Below are 20,637 nucleotides of genomic sequence, written 5' to 3'. Positions count from 1 at the left end.
GGTTTCACATCCTCTTCCCTTGGTGGTCCTCACTGTCTCAAATACTGGCATTTTATCAGTTAAGCTGCATCTTCCCAGACCAGGCAGTGATCTCTAACAGTAGGATAACGAGCCCCAGGAAGGGCTGAGGTAACGTCATCCGCCCCTTTTTCAGATGACATCTCTAAGCTGACTCATCAGAATTTTTAGCTGCTTCTAGTGATGAAAAAACCACCCTTTTTGTTCAAATTCAAATAGAGTCTTGTCCTTCCAGGCTGTCATTTTTACTTTTATTGCTGCAGATGGGAGATAGCAGGAGGATTAATAGGATGTCTGTAGTCTTAGCATGGCATCAGATGTCAGGAGACATAACAAGTATTCTTAGCTGATGATGAATCATTGTTAAAGTTTAAACAAGTCACTTACTTGAAGTTCACCTAAGTTGCTTCCTCTGTGAACAGCAGCATGTGCCTTGCAGGGATGCTGTGAGACTTTAATACCTGTAAAATAATGACACATCACTGGATGGGTGAGTGAGTGCTTCCAGATTTCTTGACTTCATCTGGAGGCACATTCTGAAAGCCCAAGATGAGATTCCTTGTACCTGTGTTACTGCTCTGTTTACTTTTATGATCTTTGCCACTTCAAACAAATTTCAAAAAAATACCAAAATCAATTAAAGAACAAAGAAAGTTCTCTAAGACAGGATTTGCAAAACAATTTTTTAATAATCGTCTGTGTACCCCATGGCAGTTGCTTTTCCTCCACAGGTATTCTTGCCCTGTATTTTTACTGTATTCTTACCTCCACCACAGGTATTCTTGAGCACTGTGTTTCCAGGGCAGTTGGATGGAAACATCTGCACCACTCATTCTCAAAACAAGATTTTTTCCTTTTTTTTTTTTTTTTCCAGATTACTGGAAAACGTAATGGAGATGCCTTTTTCAGAGCTCATTTTTCTTAAAACGTGTCTTGTTTCCGAAATCCTTTTCACTTTCATGCCCAGTTCGGTGATTCACCAATCAGCGACGGTTGAGGTGAGGCGCCTGCTGGTTGAAGTGGAGCTGTGGTGTTGTCCACACCACGCAGCACCCTGTGGGTCCTAGAAACAGGACTGATGTATTGACAAAGCACTTCAGCAGCCTTGGCGTTCACCCTGGTCAGTGGAGTTTGGCTGGGTGATAGCTAAGCTGGTTTGTTCCAGACTAACTTGGATCCCTCAGCACTATGGCAAGGTGAGCAGGGCTTAGAGAAATGGGCTTTTGCCTCCAAGACTTTCAAATTCAATTCACATCTTTGCCATTGACTCACCACATTGCTTTCTTGTGAGTCACCCCTTTGGTTGAAGTTTACTCGTCTGCTTGAATGGGTTTAGTACCTCAGCCCCTCGTTTTACTGATGTACAAAGGACTTGGGGTTCCAAGCACCTCAAAGAGTGGCGTACATCAGCCCTAGTCGGCATGCATGGAGAGAAGTCGGTATCCCATCATTTCACTGTTCCTTCTCAGTCGTGGGATGGCTTCTTCGTTCTTTTCCCTTTGTGCTCTGTGCAGGTGCCTCCCCCTGCTTCTGCCCAGTTTATCTCAGAGGGCAACTTTTAAGATGGATGTCAGGACTTTGAACTTTCACCATTTCTTGCCCTTAAACGTGTTGGAAACTGAATTGCAGCTAGAAAGCTGCTTTAACAAAGCCCCCTGCTTGGAAATGTGCTCTGCCTTCCTCTGCAAGGCAGGGAAGGACTCCTGACCTTCATCGCTGGGCTTAGGCCTACAAGTCAATGTGTATTCAGTTGGCTGAAATAAATTAATGTAAATGTGCAGGAGGTGCTTCTCGTCAGTTATTTTTTCATCATTTAAAAGCTTTATTTACTGTGGGAAGCTCCCTTAAGCTGCTGCCCTTTGCTTTAGAGCTCTTCAGTTGAATTTCATTCCTGGAAATCAAGTAATGATTGTAGCTCTTCATGCTTTGCTTTGGTGTCAAGTGGAAATGAAGATACGATACATCCCCCTACCTCTCGGTATCCCCGCCCTCCCCCAGCACAGGACTCTTCAATTCCCGAATGCCTGTGGATTAAGCACACAGGAAGCATTTTCTGTGAGGATGCTGGTGACTCTTCTCGACATTCTTTGCTGAATCTCCATCTGGATTTCTCTGCATCCTGCAGAAAACTCCCATTTTCCCATGTGCTCATGCTTCTCTGTTGATGGATCTATCTGTTGAGTAGTGGTGCTTTGGAAGTGTTCTCACTTACTTTATCCAGGCTGGCACCTGCAAACCGCCGTCTTCATCCTGTTGGGATTTGTCTGTGTCAGTTAATTAGGTGGTGTTGGTAAAGAGCTTTCAAAGCCCAGTGTACACGATGAACTTGGTGATTAGTAATATGGCTCTTCTGTTCAAAGCAACTGCTCCGTTACTGGGGTGTTGGCTTAACAAAACAGGCATGTCCTAAAGCTTTACCTGTTGTTTGGTCGGTTTTTTCGATAGATAGGTATCTCTGGAGGTGCGTGACGAATGCTGATGCCAGTAAATACCTGTGGTTTCTATTACTAAAGCTTCACACTTAGGAAGAAGATAAATCAAATCATCTTGCTGCATCAAGAATAAGCAATTTTTGTGGAATGGAAGTCTCGAGAAATGTCTCAACTTCCTTGGTCGTTGTGCCTGGTCATCGCTGTGTGACTGCGCGTTTCAGTCTGCGGGGAAGTTTCATGGCCTGGAGCGTGGAGTCTGCAGAGAGAACCTTAGGAATCACCCGGTTCCTTTTCATGTAACTAATCCCATCTATTGGCGCCTTAAATTGTGTTTCACTGAAATTTTTGACCGATTAGCAGTTTGATCAGATAGGGGCTTTCTGCGCAACTGTCTTAATTCTTTCTATGCTTAGTAACAACCAAGAGACTGTTACCTTACCACCACTGAAGAGTGGAAAATTCATCTAGGTTTCAGAAACTCGGAATCTGATGGGGCATTTGCTTAGTCTGAAACACTTGATGATGGTAGCAAGTGGATTTTTATTTTATTATTTTATTTTGTTTTATTTTATTTTGTTTTATTTCTGGATACTTGGGGAAATGATGCAGCAGAAGGGAATAGCTTTGAAACAGAGCTGGGAAGGCTGGGAAGGAAGGAAGAACAGAGTGTAAAATAACCTGCTGTAGCTGCATTTTCAATGTGTTGTTGCTTGTAGCTGGGTCCGCGTCGGCTCACTTTGCTGTCTCTTGGTAGCTGAGTAGATGTACAGGTACACATAAATTCTCCTACCTCTCCTGTAGTTTTTGCAAGGTGGTTGTAAATTTGAGAGTGCCTTCGCGCTATGTAGTAATATTGGATGTTTTTATTATAAAATGTATTTTTAAGCTCCTAGCCAAAATATTATTTGTCTCTCTTCTGTTTCTGATTAGTAACTTTTACTGCTTTTGGCTCTGTCACAAAACTATAATTTGGATTAAAGCTGCTGTTTGGATCTCTTGAACAATTTCTCTGGTCACGTAACTAAGTAGTTTATTTAATAACTGCATTTAATATTTTCTCTAGTTTGGATTATGGATGAGAAGGATGGATATTCTAAAGAAATTCTGAGTATATTTTTATTCAAAAACCTTCCTACATAACTTCCTCGCGTAAGTTCTAATTCTTCTGATACCAGACAATTAGAGTTCTAAGGAAAAGGGCATTTTGCAGGCAACAGCTTCCCAATGCTGAGGCCTGATGTGGGTAAGAAGGGTCACAACGGTAGTGTTTGACTTCCACTGTATCTAGAGCCTTGGTCTGATCCTGAACTCCGTTGCTTTGTGAGGGCTGCAGACCAAGCTCCCGTTGGCTGCTTTTGCCCCTGGTTCTTGGCTATCTGTGAGCACCAGGTGAGGCACAGCATTAGTCATTCCCTCCAGCATTTGCATTGGAAATTGTCACCAGGGCTGTCTACAAACTTCCCTGATGGCTTGCACCAGGCTGAGCTTTCAACAGGAGATGAAAATCCCCCCATGAGGACCACACCCAGATCAGGACACTTCTGGATTTTAGAGGAAGGCTTACCCACTTCATCCCAGTGGTCACCTGACTGCCACAACATCCGTAGCATTACTTTTTTTCTGATTATGACCCAGAAGCTCCCAAAAGACATGCCTCTGTTTCCATCCTGATGTTCTGTGCAGTCAAGGAGCTGCTGTCTTGCAGAACACAGCCTGCTTGCACCCTTTTCCCCTGCCTATTTTCCCAGCCTCCACCCATCCGTGCCAGGCGTGCGTGCTGTCCCAGCGAGTCTGCAGCCTTCTTCTCATTGTGTCACAGACCCATGACTGCACTTGTACTTCCAATTTTTCTTGCTTGGTGTCTCTGTGCATTAATAGAGCGACATATGACATTCTTCCTTCCGAGCAGGAACATGCTGGTCTCACTGCTACCCTTCTCCCATGCATTCCTCCTTCATTTGCAACATTTGCACCCTTTGCTCTCTTAGGTCCCCATCACTGAAGTTAGTAGAAAGTCTTCCTCATTAAATCAGCAAGTCCATTCATGAAGGTGTTCCTTACACCTTACATTAGTCAGGAGCGTTCTTTATTTTCCCACGGACCATCAGCATGCAAGACTTCATGGTCAAGAAGTCAAGAGTCTAGTGACACCACCTGAGTCTGACAGCATCTGCTTGAGCCATTCCTCTTCCAGACTGGAAAGATCAAGTCCAGAGGCTACAGCCTTGTACCTCTCCTTCTTGCTCCAAGAAGGGGCAAAGTACCTCTCATCTGCTCAGAGTCTCCCCTGCTTGTTTTGCTGTTACCCACATGGATTAGTAGCATGTGGAAGGCCATTTCTCCATGTCATCATGGATCTGGAGGCTGGGCAAGCAGCAAACCTCCCTGAACAGTCTGGCTGGCAGGTTGGCCTGTGTCCCATAGAAAGAATCATCTGCTACTGTCACTTGTCACTTTGTAGCACTGTTTCTTATCCGGTAATTGGTGATACCTGGTCCAAAATCCTCCCTGACAGCTTTCGTCCATTCTCTGTCGCCTGGGCTCTGAACCAAGGAGAAAGGGCTACAGGTGGAAGGGGAGACTCCTTTCGCTGCTCGGAGCCCCTCTGCTGGGGATTCATGCTTTCCTCCTGCCCTTGCATTACCTCCATCATGTCTTCTTCCTTGCCTGCATGGGAACCTGGCACATTTAGCTTCCGTTTATATCCCCATATGGCCGGTACTTTGCTACGAGCCATCCATGTGCACCTCCTGGCTGCTAACAGTCCCTTGGTTCGAGATAAATGCGAAGCTGGGAGGAATTTTTTGCTCTGTTCCTCCATGAATTTTCCACCTTGGCAGAACCTCTCACTCTGCCGGCTCGTTCCTGGCTTCCCTCATATTCTTATACGTATATAATTCCCTACTGCATGTTGCTGTTCTTGTACACACGTACCACTAGAAGACTGCAGAGTACTACTTTTGGGGCTTGAGAGAACTTCTGTGCACAGGGTTGGACAAGCACAGGTTCCGTCTCCGCTCTGGGGATCTCTGGATGGTGACCTGTTAATTGCACTAGTTTGGCCAGTGATGGATCAAAAAAAATGTATTTATTACTTTGCAGACTTTATCAGAATTTTATCAAATGGTGATAAGCTGATCTTCTCATCTCTGCAGGTACCAGTGATCGCGATCCTGGGTTCAGGAGGTGGATTTCGTGCCATGGTGGGGTTCGCTGGAGTCATGAAAGCACTTTATGAATCAGGAATTCTAGACTGTGCGACTTACATTGCTGGTCTCTCTGGATCCACATGGTAAGGGTTTTTTCTTCGGTTTTTTGGGAGTTCAAGAATGAATTTTCATGAGAGTTGTCTTTTTTCTAAGGTTGTAATTCATCAGAAATTTTAATCATACCTTCACCAGCACGGAAACACCCACGTTTCTGTATCAAAAGCCAACACTGTGTGTACGAGGACTTTGTGACTGCTTCCTTCATCCTGATAACCAAAGTATTAAGAATTAAAGCTGTTGGTATAAATCCAAAATATTTGTTGTGTTGTTTTATTTTCCCGATGAAATGGAAAAAATAGATAATTCCTTGGGATTTAAAGATGATGTGTCATTCCACCCAAAATGGATTGTAGACTTTTGGAGGACTTGTCAGAGAATCTCAAAACCACCGAAAGTTCTTTTGCTCCATTTTCAACTCAGTAATCCCCTTCTTAGTGGATTTACTGGGGATGTCTAGGACCTGCTCACTGATTCTTGGCTTAAGGAGGTTTGAGCAGATGCATTTCTGGCTGCAGGGAAGAACACCCCCTGCCTGCCTGCTGCAGGGTGTCCTGCTTCCTGTGGATTGCCTCATGTCCCTCCTAGTGACACCTCTTAATTGAGAAATTACAGTGGTTTTTAAAACAGTTTGTTAGCCAGATGGGACTAGAGGTCTTCAAAGATGTCTCCGTTAGAATGCCCTAATCACGGGGTTCTGATGTCCTTCTGCCTGACTCAGTGAATGCTTATCCCATGAACAGGAATGACATCAGCGGGAGAAAATCAGTGACATCACTATGTGAAAGTCACTCTCTGGGCATTAAGAGCTCAAGGTTTTGTAGGTAGAAGAATGCTTTGAACCCCACATCTGCCTCAACCACTTCTCTGAATGAGAGGGCTGCTTTTTGCCCTGCCCAGTTGCTAGGAACCCACAGCCCTTTGTTGTTCTTGACTTCTATAAACGTCCCAAATTACGCTCATGACAAATGTTGAAACTATTTTGACGTTTCTTAAATGAAATGATGTAACATACTGAAAAGCCATGTGAGTTTCATCAGCCATCACCAAGTCCAATCCAAATTTCTCCAATTGGACTCCTTAATGCTACATTTTCTTCATGAATGAAAAATTGCCACCGAATGCAAGAAAGGTGTTGAAAAAATTCTGTCAGGGGCCTAGAACCCAGGAGAAAGGGAGGCAGCCGGGTTTGCTGAAGAGTAGGCAAAGGTCATGTTGGGGGGTAGATCTTGCTGTTACCTTCAGCTCCCTACTGAGCAGCTGTAAAGAAGACAGGTTCTTGTCCCACAGAGAAGGAACGAGGAGGAACGGCCATGAGTTACAGCAAGAGAAATTTGATTAACTATTAGGAAAGCTGTTTTGCGGTGAGAGTGGTCAAGCGATGGGATGTACCGCCCCATCCTTACTTGACGAGGATGGGTAAGGTATCATCCTCTCCTTGTCTGACTCAGTGAATACTTCATGTGAAAGCAGAACTTGACTGAACAAAGCCTTCAGCAACCTGAGCTGGCTTTTAAGTTGGCTCTGCATCAAGCAGGAGGCTGGAATAGAGACCTCGAGGTTGCTTCCAGCCTGAATTATGAGGTTGTATGAATGTCTCATTTCTTCAAGAGAAGAGGAAAAAGGCTTTTGTTGGAAAAGCTAAATATAAATGAGTGGAGAATCTGCTGGGGATAAGTTTTATCCCCTGGTTCAACTCAAGCGCTTGAATTTTGGTTCCACGTGTTCTAACCTGAAGTTGTTAACTCTTTTGAAATAGATAATGATCTGCTCTAGTCCTTGTGTGGTAGTTTTTCCTATTATTTTTCACTTGCATGAAGCTCGTTTCCCCCCTCCCAGACTAGATAGAAAGCCTTTCAGAATGCCAGAAGGTTTTGAAATGCCCAGAGTGTCTAATAACTAGACACTTTAGTCAGATTCTCCTCCAGATTGGACAACTATCAAAGGTTGGCATCCCTGGGTTTTCTGTCACCAGTGGTTGGGGGGCAGTCTGTTGAGAGACCTGGATAGGCTTTTGTCAGTTTTGTGGGAAGTGGAAGATACCACCTGGCTGGCTGAAGAGCAAACTAGAGTGCAGCATGGTGGGAGGACTTTTCACCGTGTTTCTAGGGAATGGTACATAGTCCACAGTCTGAAAAGACATCAGTCAGCTGGCCATGAGGGTCCTGCTTTGGGAAAACCCAAGTGTGATTCAACTACCAAGTAGATTCTACTGTAAACCTATAAAATCTGTACTGAAATGGCACTCCCTTTCTTTTCTGTTTTTTCCATGCAGTCTGTTTCTTGGGAATAATGTTCTTTATTTCTTTTTTCTTTTTCTGAAGGGTGGAGAATTCCTTTCCTGGCAGGAGAGGCAGGTTGTTGCTTGTTCACTCAGCTGCATGCCTAACCTCGGAGCAATGCATTTACCTCCCCGCTTGTTTCTGGCATCTTCCTTCCACCTTGTACCGAATTCTTTACGCTGCTTTTTCTTTTCTCTGCTCACCTGGAAGCTTGCTGCTGCATTTGTTCCACCCACGAGCTGACATGCGTGCTCGGAGTTAAAGGCTGTGCAAGGACTCACGAATCAAGCTCTTACATCAGGCGTGTGTCAAGTAAATTGCCGGGCAGTGGTCTCAGGGCAAGGCTTACCCAGGGTGGGTGTCCCTGCCACGCAGTGTGGTACCTGTCCCTGATGGGATGAATAAGAGCAAGGGGAGCATTGAGTCAGTGAGGGTGGCCTGTCTTGAGTCTTCACCCAGAGCATTACCTAATGCAGACCACAGCTGTCTGCGTATGTGTCTAAACTTTGTTTGGAATAAACAAAACTTCAATTTCCGGAGTTACTCAGTGACAGAGCTGAGATTTGCCTGATAGTCCACTTCTGAGTGCTCAGAGTAAGCCAAAGCTGTGCACAGGTTACGCTTACTGTGTTTCATCTGACTATGGAAGCTCCTGGAAATCGATTTTCAGAATTTTTGACTAGTGATAACACACTGGAAGGTGACAGAGACAGGTACATCTTAGAACGAAAGAACTGCCTGGGTGTACTTGCAGGACCTCCAGTCGGCCAAAGTTGGGTACTCTGGGACAACCTGAGAAGCCCTTTTTTCAGTGTGTGATGGTTCTGTCCATCATCCCTTAAACAGATAAATGAGGAGCGCTTGAATCTTTGACATTATGGAGATGTATGTTGGGTGTTTGAATGCGTGCTTATGGTTAGAAGAAAGTGGTTAGCTTTCTGTGCCTTGAGGAAAAGGAAATGACAATTTATGAACAGTGAGTCAATTAACTGGTTTAATCAGTAATTATATCCAATGATTTATGAGCTGATTGTGCATTTCAGGCAGCTGACATGGAACCAGGCTTTGATACTTACAGAGCCTGTTTTCCATTGCAGGTACATGTCAACGCTGTATTCACACCCAGATTTTCCAGAAAAGGGACCAAAGGAGATTAATGAAGAATTGATGAACTCTGTGAGTCACAGCCCGCTTCTGCTGCTCACCCCTCAGAAAGTCAAACGCTACATTGAAGCCCTGTGGAATAAGAAGAGCTCGGGGCAGCCTGTCACCTTCACAGACATCTTTGGAATGCTAATAGGTGAAACACTTATCCATAACGTGAGTTCGTGGGTTTTATGATTATTAGAGTTGTGAAACTATTGTATAACAACAGCTGTGAGGGTGGGTTTTTTTCAAATTACTTTGGTAACGCTTAACAAAGCATGTTTAGCAGTGGGAATATTCAAAGTTATAGCTGAACAGATACTGGGTAGGAAAATTGTCAAACACTTTCCTTGCTCTGGGATGTGTTTCTGAATGGGACTAATTTCTTTAAGAGCCAGGAAAACATTCTGCCTTCTGTGCAGCAGAAATGAACTGGGTGCGTGCAGCAAGCTCTTCGCATTCTGTGTCATCCACTGACATTACTGCTCGAGCAACTTGCACAAAAAATTAGACAGTGGGGTAACCTCTTTATGCACATTTTGCTATAAGAAAGTAGCATTTGCTAGAAAATACCAATTTCAAGGCAAAAGATCCACATCTCTGTTTACTATTAGTTGGGTTGTCTGAGAATTGAGGCAGTGGGAGGGTTTTATACTGTTGTATTTAATTATTGAAAATTCCTAATTGATGGAATCGGGCACACGGACTTCAAAGGAGTCTTACGGTAAGATCAAATGGGTTAATGACTTCAGAGACATATTTTATACAGAATCAATCACAGAATCGTTTTTTGTTGGAAAAGACCTTTAAAATAATCATGTCCAACCATTCCCCCAGCACTGCCAGGTCACCACTGACCCCTGTCCCTCAGCACCACCTTCACATGTTTGTTAAATCCCTCTGGGGCTGGGGACTCCACCACTGCCCTGGGCAGCCTGGGCCAGGCCTGGACAACCCCAACAGGGAAGATATTGTTCCTCAGGGCCAATCTAAGTGTCCCCTGGCACAACTTGAGGATGTTTCCTCTCATGCTGTCGCTTGTTCCTTGGGAGAAGAGATCAACCTCCCCCCTCACTCCAGCCTCCTGCCAGGGAGTTGTCGAGAGTGGAAGAGTCTCCCTTGAGCCTCCTTTTCTCCAGGCTCAGGCCCCGCAGGTCCGTCAGCCGCTCCTCAGTGCACTTGTGCTCCAGACCCTGCACCAGCTTTGTTGCCCTTCTTTGGACATGCTTCAGCCCCTCAATGTCTTTCTTGGAGCAAGGGGCCAAAACTGAACCCAGGATTCAAGGTGCAGCCTCCCCGGTGCCTCTGAGTAAAGGGGGACAATCCCTGCCCTGCTCCTGCTGGCCACACCAGTGCTGGTACAAGCCAGGATGCTGTTGGCCTTCTTGTTCACTTGGGCATGCTGCTGGCTCCTACTGTTGACCAATACCCCCTTTCCGCTGGGCAGCTTGGATCTTTTAAACACTCTGAAATACTGAAAAATGGGCAGCACAGCTTTTCGTACCTGTGGTGTGTAGGGTAGGTTTCTGACAACAAAGGGATTTGTGAGGTTAGAAGTCCCTGTTCACTAAGGAGTTAAACCAACGCACAGACATTTAGCTTCAATCTGAACCCAACACAACCAGTGAAAAATGGCAATAAGGCTCTTGGTTATTCACTGATAACACATCTTAGTACTACTATGGCATAATGACCTTCAGTCTTTCCTGGTTGGAGGCTCCAGAATATTTCTGGGAGAGGTGCAGATCCTTGGTTAGCCTCTTCATAGTCCATTTGCTTTTCTTAGATATCTCTCCTGACTTTTCAGAAACAGCATAGGTTGAAAAACATTACGTTTACATCATCATTAATGGCGGCTCTGCCTAAGATGTTCCTCCTTGTTTTCATCTTTTACAGCAGCAGAGGGAGAGGACTTGCTTTGTCCAGCCATACTTTTCTTTTTGGCCATCTTAGTTTGGATTCTGTAACGCACCTTACTCTCATGGCTTCTCCCACTCCTCCCTTCCCGGACTGTGCAGTTAAAAGCCATTCAAGCAGATTCCTTCCTTTTACAAATTCTTCTGTGCTGTTTTTGGTGGAAGTAACTGAGTTAGTCCATTTTCCTCCTCTATGAGAACATCAAAGAAATGAGTAGTCTCCCATACAGCAGTGGTTTGGACATACTGTCTGTCTTTTCCTGCAGAGAATGGACACCACTTTGAGTGACATGAAGGAGAAAGTCAATAATGCACAGTGCGCTCTCCCACTCTTCACGTGTCTGCACGTCAAACCTGATGTCTCAGAGCTTATGTTTGCAGGTATGTTTTCAATCTGTGTATTGAGTCACTTGGGAAAAGAAAAGAGAAGCACGTGGCTAACAAAAATATTTAATACTTCGGAGAATAATTGTGTCCTGCAACTTGATACAGTTTGAAATTATTAGTCTTATGGCAAGGATTAGAAAGGAATTTGCCGTAATATGAAACATTCCTTGGGGCTTAACAAAATCCGCGTTGTTCTGAACTGAGTACAGGGAGATTTTAATTTTTAAGAAGAACAGGAAGTTGTGATGTCAAAGCACATCCCAAACAGGTGCATCGTAAGAACTGTTCTGGTGGGTTTTAGCAGGTGGTGAGGAAATGGAAGCATTTGTGTTCAGCGGCCTCTGGAATGTGACAGTAGAGTCTGATCACTACAGGTTACTCAGGGATTAGTGATCACCTACTCAGGTAGGTGGATGCTCAATTGATTTTCACCAAGGTTCCAGGGCTGTGGAGAACAGCCATCAAATGGACCCATTCCTCATGGCGTGCCACGGAACTGAGCCTGTTCTTGGCTTTTAAGGTGCATCTTTTCCTGACCATGGAAAGGCAGATGGTGTTGTAGGTCAATGGCCTTTTACTTCTCTGTCACTCTTGGGTTTGGAGATTTATTCTCAGACCGTTTTGTAACCATTAATTTTTTTTTTTACCTGAAAATAAGTCTAACTCCGTAACAGCCTCTTTAGGTTTCTGTGAAATATTAAGTGGTGGCCAAATTTTGTTTGCTATATGTCACCCAAGAAAGAATTTTCAGAAGAAATGAAAAGAATATTGCTTATCCATGAAGTACATTAGGAGAGTCAAGACAAAGAGAAAGCCAGTGTTTCTCCAGCAGCAGAAAGCTACTTGACATTAGCATATCGGACAGGTAAAGGGAGATATATTTAGTTATGCAGGATTATTCCTCTTTCCTGTTTCTTTGGCAATAGAAGTATTTAGGTTCTTGATGAGCTGCTCTTTTCTGAGAAATTTTTTTGGGTTACCATTTTAAAACCACAATTAACTTCAGTTAATAATGGCCTTCTCTAAGCAAGAACAAAAGCATCCAAAGGCAGGTCTGAGTTCTCTAGCCTTACCAATTGTCTAAAAAAGGTCTTGTCTCTGCCAGTGGATCTTGGGTTTGCTTTTTTGAGGCTATCTTCTGTATCAGTATATAAGATGCAAGATCCCAATTGTTTCTTCTCCATTTAGAACAACCAACCATACTTGATGTGAAATAGATAGTAAGTTCTAAACAGAAATATTTACTCTTTCTCATTTACTAGATTATAGATGTAGGTGTTTCATGTTGTTTCAAGTTGAAATGCATGAATTATATCAGATAACATTCCTTCTGGGAGCAATGGTGCAAGATGCCGTGCAGCTGGTAATGGCTTGCATGCCCCAGGCTCTGCACAGTTTCCCTCCCAACAGCATTTCTGAGCCAGACCCAAGACTGCAGCAATCATGTTAACTGAACGTAATTAAAATGATTAAATTAAAGACAGCTTATTTATTTTTTTTTTTAGTTGCTTCTTTAATGATAAGAAATTACCTAAAGATACTGATACGCAGGGTTAAAGACAGGAATGGAATTTAATGTTTGCCTTCAGTATTGTGTGCTCCCATGCCCGAACAGCCTCCTTCACCAGCTTTGCTGCTGCTACAGTGCCATACCAGTCAAAGTTTGCACTTGGGGGCTTTGTTTCTGAAAGTCTTTATAATAATTTTGTTTTAAGGGTGAGTGTGTTTGTTGATTCATACCAGTCAGTGCTACAGAATTGACTTGGGCTGCCTGGAGGTATCAGGCTGGGGTTGAAGGGCTGGAGAGCAGCCCTGCGAAGAAGGACCTGTGGGTGCTGATGGGTGAAAGGCTGGATATGAGCTGGGAACGTGTGCTCGCAGCCCAGAAGCCAACCACGTGCTGGGCTCATCCCCAGCAGCGTGGGCAGCAGCTGGAGGGAGGGGATCCTGCCCCTCTGCTGCTCTCTGGGGAAACCCCCCCTGCAGGGCTGGGTCCAGCTCTGGGCTCCTCAGCCCAGCAGAGACATGGACCTGCTGGAGCGGGGCCAGAGGAGGGCACAGGAATGATCCAAGGGCTGGAACCCCTCTGGTGTGTAGACAGGGGAGAGAGTTGGGGTTATTCAGCCTGGAGAAGAGAAGGCTCAAGGGAGATCTTAGTGTGGCCTTTCAGTCCTTAAAGGGCGGGGTGATCGGTTAAACTAAAAGACCAGACCAGAGAGAAGGAAAACATTTTTTACCCTGAGGGTGGTGAGATCCTGACCCAGGCTGCCCAGAGAAGAGGGAAGAGCCCCATCCCTGGAAACGTTCCAGGTCAGGTTGGCCCTTGGGTCTCTGAGGAAGCTGCTCTAGTTGCAGATGTCTCTGCTCCCTGCAGGGGGTTGAATTGGATGAGCTTTGAAGGTCACTTCCCACTCAGACCAGTCTGTGATTTATGACTCAGAGCACTTGGAGCCCAGGCTCCAGGTTTCAGTAGAATCCTTCTGTCGGTGCTCATACTGGACTGGGTATCTGGGTTTGATCTGCCTGCATGCAGCAAGGCTGGACTGGCAAGTGCATTTGGTCTCAGCGTGTGGGTACAATCCATGCCTATATAAGCCCGGTCCTGAATCTGCCAAATGCTTAATGTTGGCAAAATATTACCTCCCTGTCTTCCCTCCTTGAGAACATCTGCAGCTTCAGTTGGTATAAAGCAGTGGGGAGTTCTCATCTAACTTGCATCCAAGCCAAATGCCTCTCCTAGAATACTTCACTGAAATGCAGTGAACACAGCTGAGAGGTTCAACTTCAGTACATTTTGGATTAAGCCACACCCAAGAAACTAGCCTGGTTTACTGGGATATGAGCTTGAATTATTTCTCTTGGTAGAGAGTTCTTGGCTCTTGGGACATTGAAGTCCTGCTTATTCAAATGGCTGCTGTCTCAAGAAGCTTCTGGAATGGCAGAAGCTAGTGCTGAAGCCCTTTAATTTTAAGGCAGAAATCTTATTTCCCTAAGCAGGATATGTGATTTGAGAAATCATTTTCTTCTGTGCAAGTATGAAATGAGAGTGAACTATTACAGATTAAATTAATTCTAAGTCTAAAATGAGTTTCTCTATCATTGTGGTCCTGAATCCCTATCTTCCAGTTCCTGTTTATATATCTAAAGGGAAATTCCATTAAATTCCTGGACTGAGTTTTTAAAGGAATTTCCTTCTGCTCCACTAAATGTGAAGATTTGTGGGTGGTTTATTTGGAAAGTAGGCTGTTGTATTTGACTTAGTGTAGATAAGCATTGCCCCGTGAAACAAAACTCTCAGCAGTCATCATTGAACCTTTCCTTTGCAGGACAAGTGGTTAACCTTAGGCTGACCATTTCACCAGAAACCCTGAGTATCTGGAGGACTGGATGGCATCGTGTGGCTTGTGGGGATTTTTCACAGCTCTTTTGTTTGCCTTTCAATTTAAGAATTATTTCTATTTGTTTAACTTCTGGTTTTGATGGAACCCAAATGCCTCTCCTAGAATATTTCACAACTGTTGTGATATTAAATCATTTTTCCGCTGCCTTCCACGTTTTTAGTAGGATCACAGTGAAAGAAAAGAAGCTTTGAACTCAGATCCATGCTGCCTTTCACGTGACAGCAAATTGCATTGAAGCGTGAGATGAAAACCAGATGTCTGTTCTGGTTTTCTCATTCCTCATTGTTATTTCTATCCTTCTGGTTTTACAACCTTGTATTTTTTCACCAAAGTTTGTGGTGATCAGAGAGAATGAGAATGAGAATTCCTTCTCTGCTGAGATGTTAGACCACCCTTCACTGGAAATCAACATTTTGACTTGACAACCTGAGAGATGTGGTGGTGGTTGTTTAGCTTCCCGTTAAATGTCTTTGCTTGGACAGAGGTTTCATTCATTGATGAATTTCCATCCTCTGCTTCTATTCAGGTTGAGGTTGCTGACTAAGCACAGGTTTGTTTCTAATTTTGCAGACTGGGTGGAATTCAGTCCGTATGAGATTGGTATGGCAAAATATGGCACTTTTATGTCTCCTGATTTGTTTGGAAGCAAATTTTTTATGGGAACAGCGGTGAAGAAGTATAATGAAAATCCCTTGCATTTCTTGATGGGTGAGTATGCGCCAGAAAGCGACTTTAAAATGAAACTAATTTCAAGATTTTCTGGGTTTTTGTCTTCTACCACCCTGCATTCATTGTTTCCCGTTTCCCTTTCAGGTGTCTGGGGCAGTGCATTTTCTATATTGTTCAACAGAGTCCTTGGTGTCTCCAATTCTCAAAATAAAGGCCCCACCATGGAAGAAGAATTAGGTAATATTAGTAAATAATTTTTCTACTGTACAAAACAATTTCTAGCAAGGCTCAGATTAAAAAAAAAACCTACCAACCCCTCCAAGCACCTTATGTGTCTCTGTGTCCTAATAGATGCTATTCAGCTGTTTGATAATGTACTTATGTATGGATGGAAATGAGACCTGTACCTCCAGATTCCTATTTCTGATACACCCCATGAGCACTAATGGAGGATCTCTATCAATAAATTTGATAGTGGAAAAATCTGTGCTACTGTTTTTTAAGATGTGGAGAGACAGGATGTTATCTCTCATCCATGGCTCATTTCACATAGAATTTAAAAAACATGCTTTCAAGTGGGATTAGATGTGAAAATACTGATGTGACTGAACAACAGGCTGTTACCAGAGCTGAAGATGTCCTGACGAACCCTTGGTACCACCAAAGCGAGTGGCAAAATGCCAGTGGACATCAGCAGAGCCAGTGTTGCTCCCAGCATGTGTAAATCACACCTAGAGCAGTAAATAATAAATTTTGCTGAGGGATTGCATGAAAGAGATGACTTGATGTCCAAAAATTGCATCTGTTGTATCTGTTAGCATCCTTTTTAGGTCACTAGTTTTTCTTTTGATCTGTCTCCCCCCATCATCGCTGAAGAATTTGTATGTGTTTGTCTTTGGTGCACTGACAATATCTGAGTAGGGATTGAGGACCTGCTGAGTATTAAAAAGTATTGAAGGAAAAATTCATGATGACTCAGCTCTTCTGTTCCTGTGGGGATTTTTAGTGTTGTATGTAGGTCTAAGAAGGCACAATCCTCAAAAAAAGGCAGCAGTGGTAGACATCTGTATCCAGTATTCATTACCAGGAGTAATGAAGCTGTGGGTTTTTACACTTGATATTAGGGTGACTCTCTCTTCAATTGTCTTTTTCAGCAAGGCATGCATGTAGGAGTTAGATTTAAACCTAAGCAAGCAGTGCAAAGTGTAATTGCCATGGTTTTGGTGCTGCATTTGGTGGAAATTACAGCCCAAAGCAGGGCTGTGCCACCAGAGACTCACACCTGTGTTATCCTGCAAGAAAAGGCAGATGTAATTTTATTTTCAGTTTTTAATGGAAAAAGACCAATTAGTTGATAATATATTCAAGTTCATTAGGAAACAACACTCATTCCGTTTATTTTTAAATTTCAAGTGGAGATGAATCCTAGCATACATTATTATACTAGGGAATAAGGGGGTTTGGTTTTCAAAAGTCTTCTCCTGGATGAATTTCCATCACTGGAACTCAGTCCCTGTCTCCAGCCTCAGTAGGCTATTAGCTTCCAAGACAAAGCTGCTCAGAAAACATTGCAAATCTACTGTAGTTCAAGAACAGCTTCCCTGCATAATTAATGAAAATAACGTCAGCCTATTGTAATGAATTCCCCTCCACAGTCCTTGCCTGAGGAGTGGAGTGTCTTGCTTTTTCAGTAGTCACTTGGACTGTGGAACAGTCCTTGAAATAGTAATGGCATTGAGATGGTAATGAAGAGTTACCAGTGACTGTGGGGTTGTTTTGGAAACAAAGCTGTTAACCCTAACAGAATGCAGACTTTTGCCAGAGATGTTCACTCATTTCTGGTTTTATTTCTCTCACTTCATGTTCTGAGATGAAATCCACTGTCAGGTAATTAACAAAAATTAACACTGTCTTCCTAGTTCACTAGGAGTTATTGAGAGGACAGAAGCCATACATCTAAGTTTTATTCAAGGTGAATGTAACGTGTCAAGTACATGGTACAGAGGCAAGTGGTAGGTACTGCTTTAGGGTTACCTTTTGTTTCCTCAGCCCTTTGGCTAATCTGCTTAGTGCAAGAGCTTTGCAAAAATTGCAGGCTAAAGCAAATATATTCTGATCAGATTCTGAGCATAGAGACTGCCACAGCAGAAGGAACCTCTTCGGATGTACTTTATTTTATGAAGACTATGATAGTTTCAAGTCGTTTGGAAATTCTAAACTGTTCTGACAACTGAGCCCTAGCAGTTTAAACTAATTTTATATTTCTTTCAACAGAAAATATTAGGCTAAAGCACCTTGTAAGCAATGACAGTTCAGACAGTGAAGATGAATCACAGCATCCAAAAGGTAAGGAAATTCTCACCTTTTATTTCACAGTTTACTTTTTGCATCTGCATGGTCAGGTTTGTGGGTAGTTAGCCATAGCCAGTTTTATATCGTCTCTTACAACTGAGGGCTCTGCCTTCAGTTACACCAGTGGTAAGACTTAATTGCTGAGCCCAAGGGTCTTAAAGGAGCTCAGAGGTGTGTTGAGATTGTAACCAGCCTAGCAAACTAAGCCTATCCATTATTTTCAAGGGTTTCCTTGATCAAATATTCACCTGAGAATGGTTTATTTTGTGTTTCCAGCATTCATAGACATCTTCTAGCACCATTACAAATGACATCCAATACAGGAAATTCCTTGGGACAGCATTGTAAACAATGCCTAAGGCTTTCCCAGAAGAGGCACAGCCTCAAGGGGAACTTTGGGCAGTGGGAAATAAAAATCCTATTAAAAATTATCTCTAGGTACTTAAACCAGCTGAGGATTGCTGTGATTTTCAGTCACGGTCTCATCCTAATAATTTGATGATACTTTTGAGGACAAGATGGAAATGCAGCTCGTTGTCATTTTAGGATCTACAGGAAGAAAATCTGATGGAATGAGGCAGTGAATTATGTCATTAGCTCAGTTAAATGAGTATTTCTGCAATTCCCCTTATGTGTAAAATAATAGGGAGAGGGTGGTGCCACATTTGGTGTTTATGTGCGAGTTTCCTGTTTAAGCACTGTCACCAGCACAAAACACCGCCTTTCTCTCTGGGTTTATAGCCATAGTGGATAACCTCCAAATCTGTGATGTGTAAAACACTTGGTAATTCCTCTCACCTCTCTAGAATATTATTGTACTCGTGTTGGACCGCTAAACTTGGTGGTGTTTGATGATTATCTTCCCTCTACTTAAATAAAAATCAGATCTCTTAAAGCCTGGATTAAAGAGACACATTTTAGTGCTGGATTTAAAGTATCAAGCCTGAGCTGAATTATCTTCTTATACAAAACACCCCAAAAAGTCAAGTTTACGAATGCAAAGTGACCCCAGTCCAAGTCATTTTTACTGCGATGTATAGGTCTCGATGTTTCCTTGTACTCCTCAGTTAATTAAAACCAGGCACGGATTGTAGTCTCCAGTTTGCTATAAGGATATTTCTAGATGTTTTAGAATTCCCATGCTATAGCATTCTCTTTTAGGCAGACCAACTTTTCCTTCCTAAGGAAAGCAATCAGCAAGGGGTGGAGAAGGTATCAGTATACATCCAGGAGAATTAACATTTCCAGAGTATGATTCTTGGCAACGCAAGTCTGTCCCCTGAGCCCAGGAGAACTTGCAATGGGTGCTCATTACCCTTTCCATCCAGGCTAATTAAGACTGGCTCAGGTCAGCTAACGCATTCCCATTGTGTTTTCCTGATGGACACATCCACACAACTGTGCTGCAGATAAAAGGTTTGCCGGCCTGCACGATTGAGGATGGTTTCTCTCCATTCCTCTGGAATCTTGCAGCAAAGTTCCTTCATTCAATCCATGACTCCTTGAAAGAGTGCTAGGAATAGAAACCACAGAATTGTTTAGGTTGGAAAAGACCTTTAAGCTCCTCGAGTCCAACTGTTCCCCCAGCACTGCTAGGTCACCACTGACCCCTGTCCCTCAGCACCACCTCCACATGTTTGTTAAACCCCTCCAGGAATGGGGACTCCACCACTGCCCTGGGCAGCCTGGGTGAGGCCTGGGCAACCCCAGTAGGGAAGAAATTGTTCCTCAGGGCCAACCTAAATGTCCCCTGGCCAACTTGAGGATGTTTCCTCTCATGCTGTCACCTGTTCCTTGGGAGAAGAGACCAACCTCCCCCCTCACTCCAGCCTCCTGCCAGGGAGTTGTCAAGAGCAAGGAGGTCTCCCCTGAGCCTCCTTTCCTTCATGACCCAGTTCCTTTTATTTTAACAGGTCCTCTATTTTAGAAAACCCAGAAATCCTGGGTTTGTACTTTATACCTTACCTGTCTCACCACTGGTTATTTTCATTTTCCTCTACAGGCACTGAAAACGCTGAGGCAAATCAAGAATATCAGAACAGCAGCCAGGAGAGCTGGGTGCAGCGAATGCTGTTGGCTTTGGTAGGCGACAGTACCCTTTTCAACACCAGGGAAGGGCGTGCTGGGAAAGTGCACAACTTCATGCTGGGACTGAACCTGAACAGCTGTTACCCGCTGTCCCCTCTGGCAGACCTTCTTACGCAGGAGTCCGTGGAGGAAGACGGACTCGACACGGCTGTGGCAGGTTAGTTTGCAGAAAGCCTGTGCTGCTGCTGCGTATTCATTAGTAAAACCAGAACCAGCGAGTTCTCAGCGCGGTAGTGTCGGACTATGAGGTTTAGAACAGCATGTACCCGAAGGCTGGAGGATGTTTCTGTAGTTGTGAGTATGGATCAGCAGCAGAGGTTGGGAGGTGACCAGGTGTCTCAAAGGGCATCACACAGTGACTTGTGTCTGCCGCCACCTCCCCTGTGCCCTGGCAGTGCCTTTGGGAACAGAAGAGGCTCTTGGTTTTGAAGGAATTGCTGGCAGAGGTGACCAAGCTGCTTCTGTGTGCAGTACCCTTCATTAAGGCCACTCTCCCTCTCTTGTACTTCTCTAAAGGGCATCCCGTGTTGTTCCTTTTCTCTTATTAGTCTTCCTCTGAAAATCCTGTGGAGGCCATGCACTTTACTTGTAGACCCTGGCTGTGCTGACCCCGTGCTCTTGCCAATGAGACTGGCTTTCACATTTCCTGTCTGACCGGTGTGTGAGTGCATCCACACGTC

General features: G+C 43.9%; 1 protein-coding gene across 1 annotated transcript in view; it reads left to right on the top strand.

Annotated features, from left to right (window-relative positions):
• PLA2G4A (phospholipase A2, group IVA (cytosolic, calcium-dependent)) overlaps positions 1–20,637 on the top strand; it is a 40,557-nt gene that overhangs the window by 11,284 nt on the left and 8,636 nt on the right. The window contains exons 6-12 of the mRNA XM_010145724.1: positions 5,606–5,742; positions 9,096–9,318; positions 11,327–11,441; positions 15,419–15,556; positions 15,662–15,754; positions 17,792–17,863; positions 19,872–20,114. Coding sequence (XP_010144026.1) covers positions 5,606–5,742; positions 9,096–9,318; positions 11,327–11,441; positions 15,419–15,556; positions 15,662–15,754; positions 17,792–17,863; positions 19,872–20,114 — 1,021 coding nt within the window. The remainder of the gene's footprint in view (positions 1–5,605; positions 5,743–9,095; positions 9,319–11,326; positions 11,442–15,418; positions 15,557–15,661; positions 15,755–17,791; positions 17,864–19,871; positions 20,115–20,637) is intronic.

Source organism: Buceros rhinoceros, unplaced genomic scaffold (assembly GCF_000710305.1).
Source record: "Buceros rhinoceros silvestris isolate BGI_N320 unplaced genomic scaffold, ASM71030v1 scaffold10741, whole genome shotgun sequence".
In the NCBI taxonomy this organism is placed as follows: domain Eukaryota; kingdom Metazoa; phylum Chordata; class Aves; order Bucerotiformes; family Bucerotidae; genus Buceros; species Buceros rhinoceros.
This window is presented reverse-complemented; position numbering and strand designations above follow the sequence as displayed.